The sequence below is a fragment of the Grampus griseus genome (assembly GCF_964374135.1).
Source record: "Grampus griseus genome assembly, chromosome: 2".
NCBI classification, from domain to species: domain Eukaryota; kingdom Metazoa; phylum Chordata; class Mammalia; order Artiodactyla; family Delphinidae; genus Grampus; species Grampus griseus.
Window position 1 is genome coordinate 102,203,982 of NC_139018.1, and position 13,070 is coordinate 102,217,051.

Consider the following 13,070-nt stretch of genomic DNA (forward strand, 5'->3'; position numbering starts at 1 on the left):
CTACAAAAGTTCCTTTTATTTTTTATAAATTTATTTATTTATTTATTTATTTATGGCTGCATTGGGTCTTCGTTGCTGTGCACCGTCTTCCTCTAGTTGTGGCAAGCAGGGGTTATTCCGCATTGTGGTGCACGGGCTTCTCATTGCGGTAGCTTCTCTTGTTGCAGAGCATGGGCTCTAGGAGCGTGGGCTTCACCAGTTGTGGCATGAGGGCTCGGTAGTTGTGGCTCACAGGCTCTAGAGCGCAGGCTCAGTAGTTGTGGCACACGGGCTTAGTTGCTCCACAGCATGTGGAATCTTCCCAGACCAGGGCTCGGACCCGTGTCCCCTGCATTGGCAGGCGGATTCTTAACTACTGCCCCACCAGGGAAGTTCCTAAAACTTCCTTCTAGCTCAAACATTCTGTGATTCTAAATTTACCCTAAAATGAAAATGGGTTTTTTAAAGTTTCATCTTAGGAATATAGCAAAGTTTACAAGTTTTATTGAGTAAAATCAGATAACCATGAAGACGTTCTACATTTCACCTTTTAGTCTAATTTTTGCAGTGAATGACAAGTGCTAAGTGCTTTAATAATATTTTTTAACAGGAACACATAGTAGTTGAGAAAAAGCAATTTGGTTTCTATAAAGAATATTTTAACCCATTCAACCTACCTAATTCTTTTAATTAACTGGGCATATAAAACTAATGAGCAAAACCAATACACTAACAAAAATGGTATTTTCATTCCATTTTAAAGTCAATTAAAGTAAAAAAGATTAATTATAAGCTTTGAAGGCTTTTTTTCCAGACATACTCTTAGAAAATTGGAATTCTTATGTAATTCATAAAAAGTGAAATTATCTAGTTCAGTAATCATTCATCTATTCACTCAGCACATATAATGGGCACTTACTATATGCACTATATCCTATATGGGCATTGTTTTAGATGCTGGGAATATAGCAGCTAACAAAACAAAATTACTGACCTTAGAAAACTTTATTCTAGAGAAGGAAGGCAGACAGTAAGACAAACAAGTAAATAACTTCATTTTTTTCGGCGCATAATCAATTTATTTTATTTTATTGAAGGATATTTGATTTACAATGGTGTGTTAATTTCTCCGTACAGCAAAGTGACTCAGTTATACGTATATATTTTTTCATATTCTTTTCCATTATGGGTTATCACAGGATATTGAATAGAGTTCCCTGTGAACAAGTAAACAACTTGGGATGGCTATAAGAGTGTTATCACGGGGTGACTGGATAGAGAATGCCAAGGAAGGGGTTTGTATTATATGTATGTATATATATGAGGTAATCAGAAGACTTCATAATATTTCAGTAAAGACTCAGAAAGAGAGCAAAGTACAACAATGTGAGTGTACTTAAATACTACTGAACCACACAGCTAAAAATGGTTAAGCTGGTAAATTTTACGTGTATTTCACCACCATGTAATTTTTTTTTAACTTAAAAAAGAAAGAGGGTAGATAATACAGCAATCTAAGGGGGAAACTGTTCCATGTAAAAGGATCAGCAAGTGCAAAATCCCTGAGACAGGAGCAAGCCTGGCAATTTTTAAAGAGCTCTGTGTGGCTGGAGCAGAAATGAACAGTGGGGAAGGACTGGGGGCAGGAGGTCGGGAGAACAAGCATACATGTACCTCAGGTAGGGCCTTAGAAGCCACTATAAGGACATTGGATTTTACTTAAAATATTAAGCCACTGAATGGGTTTTTTAATTTATTTTGCTATTACTTTTTTGTTGAGGTACAATTCACAGAACATAAACCTCACCATTTCAACCATTTTAAAGTATATAATGTACCAGTAGACGGTTTTGACCAAAGCAGCTTTTGAACACAATCACATTGACTGCTATGTTGAGAAGAGACTGGGAGAACAAGAGAACAGGAAGAAGAGTTAGCAGGTTTTACGGTAATTAAAGTGAGATGGATGCTGTAGCAGTGGAGCTAATGAGAAGTTGTCAAAATTTGCATATACTCTAAAGGAGAAGCTGACAGGATTTGCATGCAGGGTGTAAGTGAAAAGAGGAATCAAGGATAACTCAAAAGTATTTTTGCCTAAGCAACTTAAGAATGGAGATCCCATTTACTGAGATGGGAAAGACTACAGGAAAAAAGACTGGGGTAAGAGGAATCAGAGGTTTGGTTTTGGACATGTTAAGTTTCAGATGCCCACCAGACATCTAGCTGGAGATGTAGCTGGGAAACAGGAGTCTAGAATTCAAGAGAGTCCTAGGCTGGAGATACAAATATAGGGGTCATCATCATATTAGGGGTTATTTAACACACCTAATAAGTAAGTACCAGCACAGAAACAACTTCTTCCAAAGGTCTGTTGCCATTTAAATTAACATGTGATTTGTGGCCCATAACAGACTACTATTTTCATCCTCTAATTTAAATCCTTTATTTAGATGAAATAGATCTGTACAAAAGGAATCATAGCCTACAAGTCTAGGAGTAAAAAACAAAACAACAACAAACAATGCAAAAAAACTAATGTTCTGCTGCTGCCCCTGAATACAGAACTGGAGCTTCTTTTATCACTGATATATTACCCAAGCAGGGCAACATGAATGACAGGGAAGGTAACAGGAAGGACTCAATGGACGGCAATCTTTAACTCCTTTTCTCCCTTCTGATAAAGAATAGAATACTCACTGAAGACATTCTCATCATGTAAAGTCCTTAACAATGGAGAAACAGATCTGTTACTAGACAATGATGAAAATAAAGTACATTTAACCTAGAGTACAGTAAGATGTTAGTAATCTGACATCAAAGGAAAATGACAGGTTCCACTGAGCAAAATTTCTAGATAATTGGGGTTTATCTATGTGCCTAATATCTTTCCTTTTGAACCATTACTGATTTTTTTTCCCCTCTACTTTAACATCTTCTTGAGCCAGGCTCACCCTTATTAACATCTTCAACCTGAGGTCATAATGATATGATAAGCTCTAAGCTATTATGTTATTGTGCCATTGTTCCTACATAAAATAGCTCCATCCTGCTGTGTAGTTATTCTGTCAATGTCTCCTTTCTCTACTATTACTCTTTTTTACCTATACATAAAAGCATATCAACAGTGTTTTACTTTTTAGTCCTTAGTTGTAGTTGCCAGAAATCTGGCCTTCACAAAACATATAATAAACTCATATGGTACTTAGTACCTACAAGCTCCGTGGGAAATTTGAACAATTAAAAAATAAAAAAGAATCTTCTTGGTCATGTAAGGACAATGTCCTTAACCTTACGAGATGCATACTTAAGATTTTAAGGGTATCAACTTACTTTAGGGGGTTCAGAACAAAAAAAAAGAATACATATTAAGAGCGATAAAGCAAACGTGGTGAAAGATAATCACTAATAAACTTAGATTAAAGGTATATAAATGTTAACTGGACTATATATACTTCCAACTTTTCAGAAAATACATACATTTTTAAGATAAAAAGTTAGGAAAAATTAAACAGTATATCAAGCAAGTGCCTATGTGTGAAATTGGTAGAAGAATAATTGGACTGGGCCTATAAGATGGAGAAAACATATAATTAATTTTCAAAAAAAAAAAACTAAAAAAGTAAAGCAACACACACACACAAAAAATCACCTACAATACAAGAATGGCAGAAAAATGGCCAGCAGGTTCTAAGTAGAAAAAACAACTCGGTCTCCTTGCCACTGGAGATCTTAAGGCGCTCTCTCCCTTTCCACAATTTGAGAACAGTATTTTATTTCCTATGACTGTTTTCAAAGTCACCAGGATAATGGTATTTACTAAAGGTAATCCAACTTTAAAAAATGTTTTTTTCTTTTTCCGTATCACAAAAGCTTTGTAATAGATACTTTTGTAAAAGATATAACCTATATCTCACCATCAAGAGATTTAGTATCTGTCCTCAAGCTTTTAAAAAATGAATACATGTATAGGGGGCTTCCCTGGTGGCGCAGTGGTTGAGAGTCCGCCTGCCGATGCAGGGGACTCGGGTTCGTGCCCCAGTCCGGGAAGATCCCACATGCCGCGGAGAGGCTAGGCCCGTGAGCCATGGCCGCTGAGCCTGCGCGTCAGGAGCCTGTGCTCCGCAACAGGAGAGGCCACAGCAGTGAGAGGCTCGCGTACCACAAAAAAAAAAAAAAAAAAAGAAAAAAAGAATAGGGCAAAAAAACGCAGAATGAAAATTTCATTAACATCGGGGGAAAAAACAGAGTATATCTTACTGATGGTGGATAACACCTTTTTGTGGGAGAGCAATATTATGCAAGAAATAAACTTGTTTTCCTATTAATATCAAAGAAAGTTGACAGTACAGTCTTAAGGATGGGGGAAAGAAATCTGCAAAAATCTTTTGACATTACATATCTCCCTATTTACAGAAAAACTCAATTACAATAAATGAGAGGATGTGTAAGAATAAGCTAAGGCTGGCACACTTCCATTCGTCAGAAAAATTACTTGTAATCAAGTTGTTTTCTACAGACTTTTCACTTGTGTAATTTTAAAATTAGGAACCAAGAGCATTTTTCCACAACTTTAAAGTGTATTTCCTTCCTAAGGAACTTGAGTCATCAACTGTGTCTGAGGCATCACACTGGGTTGACCAATGCTTCTTATATTTGATATGTATTCACTCTGATCTTGAAGCACTAAATACCATTAACAAAGCTGTTCTCTTGTATGACAAAGGTAGACTTCCAGGAACTATAATGTCCTATATTTCAGCAATATACTTAAGTGCCTTTACTGCAGTCTTGGAAAAGTTACTTCTAAATTGTGACTACAAACTTAAGCCACAGTATCTATTTCTTCACTAGAAACCAGTCAAATCATTTTCTACAAATATCTACACCTAACAGTTACAAGTGAAAGCTCAAAATAGGAGAGTATGTCTACAATTATAAGCATATTCCAACATACCCACTTTTTCAGATATGCTCGTCTCTAAGAATTAAAAATAGTAAAGTTAGCTGGCTCAAAGTGAAATTATAAACTATAAAGTTTAAACTAAATCTATCACAAAGGACATAAAACATCGATAGTGAAAACCTACCAATTGTATTAAACTTCAACTACTTACGAAATACAACTTAAAAATCCAAAAGTGGAATACGTACATAATTTAGATTTCTATGCTGATTTGAAATGCCTTTACACCATTTCAAGTAAATGCAAACATAAGTACAGAGAAGGGACTTTGACTTTCAGCCCACCACACATACACACACACACACACACACACACACACACACACACACACAAAATGGCTCCAGCCACCACTGCAATGTTGATATATATTTACCCCACACTTTGCATTTTATCCTAAACCTACTCTCAGCACCCCACCCTTCTCCCATATTGTACCCCAAACCATCTGCCTCCACCTCCTTCCAGGAAATCTGATGTGTAAATAAAACAATTCTGCCAAAGGTGCTACCAATGACAATAAGGGGAGGGAGAGATGGAGTTATGAAAAAGACATGAAAGTTTTTGAGTACTTATGAGTTAAAATTTTGAAGAAAATAAATTGTGAAAAGTTGAAGTTGAATAGAACTAATTCTGAAGAGAGATTTGCAGAGTAAGCTACTGGTTAAGTGCCTCAAAGTATCTTTCCACAGAAACTAAAATCCTGCTAATCCATGGCTCTTCTGGGTTAACAAGAAACTGGTTTGCTTTGGTTTTCAGATAATCCTCATGGGCTATCAGTCATTCAATCACTACTATAAATTAAGAGAATCAGATTTTCTTCCCAAATGCAAACTCAAAGATGAAGAATGGGCAATGCTGGAAAAAAATTTTTTTCCTAACTGTAGTGCACAGAACACTGGAGGAGGAAGGCTTCAACAGGATAAGAATATGGGGAGTTTATGTGACTTGAGTAATCAAGACAGTAAGCTATCAGAAATAACAAAAACAATAAAAAAGATGAAGAGGACAAAGACAGCAAATTCCTTGCTAGAGCAGAGTTTCTCAGCCTCAGTTTTGGCCCGATAATTCTTTGCTGTGTGGGGGCTGCCCTATGCATTGTAAAAGATGTTTCACAGCATCTCTGGCTTCTACCCACTAGATGCTAGTAAGCATTCCTCAAGTTGTGACAACCCAAACTATCTCCAGACTACTTATAAATATTTCAGTGTCTGCTTGTGTATACATTTTAACTACACATTAATTTTTTAAAAGCTACAAAACCACATAAATACTATGATGTAAATTCATAATAATAGGCATTTTAAAAGACTGAATGATTAATATTAAAAAGTGATAGAACTGTGTTCGAGAAGGAATTATGGATTTCTCAAATTCTAGTTGCTAATGTTTGATAATGATGTTCTAGTATTTCAACTTTTAAAAATACATTTATTTATCTATATTTTGTAACTAATAGATTCCAAATGAAATTAGGCCTGGAAACAACATATTTTTAACAATATTTGCACATCACTTTACAATCTCTTCAGCATTTTACAAACTTCTCCCACTTAATTCTTAGGAAAAAAGAAGCAAATTAATATTCTACCCAATTCATAAGTATAGGATTCTATCCATATTCTTTTGAAAATTAAATCCAAAGTTCAAAGTTTTTCAAAAAATATGTGTACATATATATCCCTTGCAATCATTAATGCAAGCAAAAATAAACGAAAGAAAATTCTGCTCCACAAATCATATATGTACATTTGCCTCAAACGCAGAAGTCACATTCTTTTCCCCAATTTGTGTCTGAAATAGGAATTTCACAATTCACATATAATCAACAGTATCAAGCACAGTCTTTTCTCACTGTTGTGGCCTCTCCCGTTGCGGAGCACAGGCTCTGGACGCGCAGGCTCAGCGGCCATGGCTCACAGGCCCAGCCGCTCCATGGCATGTGGGATCTTCCCGGACCGGGGCACGAACCCGCGTCCCCTGCATCGGCAGGCGGACTCTCAACCATTGCGCCACCAGGGAAGCCCTCAAGCATATTCTTGAACTGAAGAGCCTAATTCCAACTGAAGGACAGTAAATATATACTTGTAAGGTAAAAATATACTCGTTAATGTACCTTTAACTTCTCCTCTCCACCTCAAATTCACCAAACTTCTATCTCCCAACTGTCAGGAACAGTGTTCCCAAGTGACTAACCACAGATTATTGAAGGACTGTGCAAAGTTTTAACCAATGCCCAACAAAAGTATTAGTTTGCAAGTAGGATAAAATTCAACTCTGACACACATCCCAACCTATAACCTTCAATCTAGATTCAAGATCTTAGACACTTTCAACTTCAAAGGCTGAGGTCCTCAAAGCTTTATAAAACTACACTCTCTCCAATGCAACAGCCTCTAAGATCCAAACTCAACACAGAGTAAGCCCTCAATAAATTGTGATACCTTCACATTAAACATTTGCCAAGTTTTACTAGTTCTTCTTCCATATGGTTTCTTGTTGTACCCGTATTTGTTTCTACAATCACTACCCTAACCCAGGACTCAATCACCCAGTTCATCAAGCAGCTAATTTATTCCTTATTGTATCATATCCCAACTGCTCAGCCAACCAAAATTCCACAATACTCTTCTTCATAGTTATCATGGTCTATTATATGAATAATGAGAGTCCCAGTCATTATGGCCCAGTTAGCATTTCTCCTTATTTCCTGCCATGGACTCTCCATTCCAGGCAAGTAAGCCTACATGCATCTTACTACACTATAAGCCATTCTCTTCTATCTCAAAAAGCTCTCCCAAACTGGCTGATGTCCCTCCAGCTTAATAAATCCTCATTTCAACTGCAGCTACAATACATAATTGGAACTCTATTTTTATATCTTGGCATTTCTGTCTACTCTGACAAACTCAATGTTTTTTCTTCTCTTCTCACTCAAGACTGTGCCGTCATGACTCCTACGAGCCATAGACATACAATAAACACTGGTGACTAAACAGCAATGTTCTAACTGTACGTGTTCTCACATTGTTTAATTGGAATTGTAGTAGCTTCAGAATGAATTCACCCAACATCAAAGAGAGTCTACACCCCCTGAGAACTATTCTCAGTACTGCTATTTCCTGCAACCTAGCTAGGACAGGACTGTCCCCACCCCAGTAGTCCTAAGGCAAAGCTTTCATACTGCTAGACAGCAGTGTTACTGCCCTCATAGGAATCTAACTGGCAGGATTATTCCAGTTTTTCCATTTATCCTTAGTATTGCTCCTTTTTCCAAGTACAAAAATTGACAGCTAAAGCAAGTTTAGCCCCAAACTGTAAGCTGTTCTTATACTAAACCTCCATCATTTAAGATTAAATTCAGCCCATTTAAAAGGGACACAGGGGTTTCCCTGGTGGCACAGTGGTTAAGAATTCGCCTGCCAATACAGGGGACACGGGTTTGAGCCCTGGTCCGGGAAGAACCCACATGCTACGGAGCAACTAAGCCCGTGCACCACAACTACTGAGCCTGTGTGCCACAACTACTGAGGCTGTGTGCCACAACTACTGAAGCCAGCGCACCTAGAGCCCATGCTCCCCAACAAGAGAAGTCATCTCAATGAGAAGTCTGCACACCACAACGAAGAATAGCCCCCGCTGTCTGCAACTAGAGAAAGCCCGTGTGCAGCAACAAAGACCCAACACAGGCAATAATTAATTAATTATTTTAAAAAAGGTATGGGGGGCAATGGGTAAAATGCCTAGGCTTTGAGGTCAAACTGGCTTGGGTTTGAATATCTAATTCACCACTTAGCAGGTGGATGATGCCAGAAAAATTATTTCTTCGAGCCTGTTTCTTCAAATGTAAAATATCACCACTCCCTCATACATGTTGAAAAGCGAAACTTCTAACACAATATCAGATACACAGCAGACATCACAGAAATGTCCCTTTACTCTCCCTGCTCCATCCTACAAGTTCGTAAGATAATTTTTAAAATATTAGATAATAAACACCCTTGAAGATCTTAAACAAGTTATAAAAGGGAGATCAGAAAAGACAGAGGTGCTTGCCATGCCCAGTTCTCTCAAACCCTGCTACTCAGAGAGGTCCTGTACACACACAGAAAAGATACTGCTAATGTAGGGGATGGCTTGAAATGGGCCTTCTCAAGATGATACAGCTAACTGGATTATCAATCTCAGGTTGAAAAGATGAAGAGTCAGAGCTCCTTAAAGACAAAAGACACGACTTCCCTGGTGGCGCAGTGGTTAAGAATCCGCCTGCCAATGTAGAGGACATGGGTTCGAGCCCTATTCCAGGAAGATCCCACATGCTGTGGAGCAACTAAGCCCGTGTACCACAAATACTGAGCCTGCGCTCTAGAGCCCACTAGCCACAACTACTGAGCCCACGTGCTGCAACTACTGAAGCCCGTGCGCCTAGAGCCTGTGCTCAGCAACAAGAGAAGCCACCGCAATGAGAAGCCTGCGCACCGCAATGAAGAGCAGCCCCCGCTCGCCACAACTAGAGAAAGCCCACACGCAGCAACGAAGACCCAACGCAGCCAAAAATAAATAAAAATAAATTTATTTAAAAAAAGATGAAGACAAGAAGTCTGTCCCCTTTATTAATTTCATCATAGGCCCTTACTTGCTGGTAAAAGTGAAATAGTTTAAGCTTAAACTTTGATACTTTTAATACTTTTGGCCAAACTTCCAGAAAACTTATTTCTTTATAATGCATGCTACAAAGCGAAGCATTTACACCAGATTTTTTAATATAAAAAACATGTCGGAATTCCCTGGAAGTCTAGTGGTTAAGACTCCGCACTCTCACTGCCAAGGGCCCCAGTTGGATCCCTGGTCATCGGGGAACTTAGATCCCCACGAGCCGTGCCTCCATCAAAAAAAAAAAAAAGTGTCATATTCTAAAGTTCATTTAAAGTATGATTTCATTAAACCAAAACATGGGACTGAATTTACTGCTACAGCTAAAATACCTGTGGACCTCTCAAACACACCAATTAATTTTTTTAAAAGAGGAGAAAGAAAAAACATCAACTCACCAACATATTTGTGTTAAAAAAGTATAATTCACACATACATAAAAATTCTTTGGGCTATACTTAATCAGAAGTTCTAATAAATTTATAATGTGGTTGCATAAAATATTTTTATGTATATATTTGAGTCATGTCTAAATAGACATTAAACTCTAGAAAATTTATGGTATCTTCCTACAAATACAGCATAGGCTGGGACATGTGCAAGAAATGCACAACTTTAGGAAAGTTTAGTTTTATGATTCTAAACACATTCTCTTTTCCAGCTTCTCACCAACACACTAAGAGCAAGAAAAAACTAATGCAAAACAGTGACTGACAAATCGGATAGGGGAAAGCAACTGAAAAGGATAATTAAGTACCTAAAAATGATTTATACTTTAAAGTTAAATCCATATTTCCACTACAGCTTCTTCTAATCTACACAAACATATTCAGTCTCTCATAAGAGAATCTGTATGTATTCTATTCTATCATCCTCATAAAAACTTCTTACAAACTTGACCATAAAAGCTCAGATTTGTAATTATTATATATTACAATTAAATTACAAATATCTCCATACACCCAAAAGCTACAATCTTGATGCTAATTTTAAAATGAAAGATTTCTTAGTGTCTTTTTGAAAAAGTTCTGCTTAAAACAAACATCAAAAAGTAAGTAGCCTTTTAACCAATGTTTAATGCGAAATGGTACTTTATAAATGACTCCAGAGTTCTGAATTTAGAAAATTTTTGTTTAAAAAGGGCCTTAGCCCACAAAGATTATGCTGTCAATTTATACTTTTTCTTCGACCATCAGAATACACCAGTTTCTATTCTTACTGTTTCACTCTTGAAAAGCAAAGGACATTTTATAGACTACTGCTCATCAGGAGTTTAAACTGCCTCACGTGGACGCCTTACTTTTTACTACCTCATAGAAACCGGTGTCTAACAAAAAGTGAAAACAGAAATTTCTTGTAAGCCACATTTAGAACTTAAATACAAATGTAAAAACAAAGGCCCTTATAGAGGGTATCCAGCACAGATATTTCAAACTAAACATCTACTAGAAGCTCCTAATCTGTTTCGCTAGAAAATGAACACTACAAACTACAATAGAAGTCTACCTACAAAGTATCATCCTCAGACGAAGTATAAGACAGGACAAAAATATGCTTGGCTCTGCAGTCAAAGTTACAAAGAAAAGAACGAAAACAATCCACTACATGAAATATTCAGATATTTTCTAAATTATCAAATTTGTCTATACTAATCCAAAGCACTCCGGAAAAACTTCCAATCTAATTCTCTTAAACATATTTTAAGGTCTTTAAGTATACTATGGAGGAAGTCAAAAAGTTAACCTAAAATAAAGCACTTTACACAACAACAAAATGATGCAGTTGGTCCTGGGATACACTGGAAATGAAAATCGTCTTCAAAACTGGAGTAATCAAGAAATTATATGCTTTTAGCACACTTAACGCCAACGTGGGGGGTGGAAGGTTGCCACTGTTTTGACAATCCACTAATTACAGTGTATGTCTACTCCACCTGAGAGTTTAAGAAAACTCTTCAAGTTGGGTCACCGAGGGACCGTCCCTCTAAAAGACGCAATCCAGCCTACAGATCAGTGAACATCCCGAAAACGGCTTATCTTTCTCCCCACCAAAACCTTTCCCCTGGGCAACAAAATGTTTGCACTGAACATAAACACACCCTCCCGCTATCTCTCTCCGAACACCCGGACAGAGGCGGGGCACTCTGGAGAGCTGTAGCCGCCCGGCTCAGACGAGAAGGAGACCACTGTTACCCCTCCACGGGCGGCCCCTCTGCAGAACCGGGTCGGTCTGGATCGCCGCGCCCGGTAAAGAACAATACAATCGCAACTTCCCACGAGCCTGCGCGGCGGTTCTCCGCGACTGAGCGGACTCCGGAATTCGCCACCAGGCAGGAGCTGGGGGCGGAAGGGTGAGGAGGGTGAGCGCGGGACCAGGATGGCAAAGACCGGCGGCCCCGCGGCAGTTGCCCGCCCCGGCGCCCGTCGAGCAGGCTGGAGGGATGGTGCTGCCGGCCTGAGCACCACCGGCTCTCGCCTGGCGACCCGGATCTCGACTTTGCTTCTCAGGCAGGCGACCCCAGACTCCCCTGCTGCTGGGGCGGCAGGGGGCGGGAAAGGCCTCGCCGAAGGCTCGGAGCCTCCTCGGCCCGCCACGGAAGGGAACGCGGTCGGGGTGCGGGGGACAATAGGGAGCGGGGAGCGCTGCGCGCCCGAGTGGCGCCGCCGGCCGGCCGGGCTGACTGACGCGCCAGCCACACGGAGCGACTGGGCTCCGCTCGGCCCGGCCGCCGCTGCCGCTGCGCGGTCTGCCGTGCTCACCGCGCTCCCGGCGCTCGGGGTCGTGCCTCACCTCCCAGTCCCGCCGCCCAGGAGAGGAGCAGAATTAACACTCTCAGAAACACCATCTTCCGCTGCCGCTGCCACCGCCTCCTCCTCACGGGTTAACAGCAGCACATCGATCCGGAGGGAGAAGCTGAAGAGGCTTGGTCCGGAGCCTCCACGGGGAGCCGGGACCTCCCCCGGCAGGAGAAACGGCGAAGCACCTCCCTCTCGCCCCACTTCAGGGGCCGGCAAAGCTCCCAGCACCTCCAAAACAGGGACCTCCCTCCCCCTCGTTCGTTTCCTTCCTCCCTTCCCCGCTTTCCTTCCCTCGCTCCTTCCCTCTTCTCAACCTCCCTCCCCCCGAGCCCGGTACCTCCGCCTCCTTCCTTGCCACGTGACCGGCGAGCGCCCAACCAGCAGGCGGAGCCGCACCCCTTCCTCCCGCCCCTCCCCCTCCCCCAGGTGCCCCAGGGGCGCGCGCATGCGCGCTGCGGCTGGTTCCCGGGCTCCTCAGCCAGCAGCTGCTTCCTGTCCGCAGGCGGAGAGCGGGGATTGGGCTTGGGAGGCGGGGTTTCCTGGGGTTCCGCCCCCGGACCGGAGCGCAAATCTGCGGACCGCGTAGGGCTGGTTCTTAGAGCTGCTGAGAATTGTCTCTTGGGTTAAAATGGGAGAGTCAAGGGGCAGCTGTCCACTTCTTAACTTCACAGGGAATGGAG

General features: G+C 40.6%; 1 protein-coding gene across 1 annotated transcript in view; it reads right to left on the reverse strand.

The window, feature by feature from the left end:
• Positions 1-12,671, reverse strand: part of ADAM10 (ADAM metallopeptidase domain 10) — a 110,752-nt gene extending 98,081 nt beyond the window's left edge. The window contains exon 1 of the mRNA XM_082648690.1: positions 12,383-12,671. Coding sequence (XP_082504816.1) covers positions 12,383-12,437 — 55 coding nt within the window. The 5' untranslated portion in view covers positions 12,438-12,671. The remainder of the gene's footprint in view (positions 1-12,382) is intronic.
• Positions 12,672-13,070: the final 399 nt, after the last annotated feature.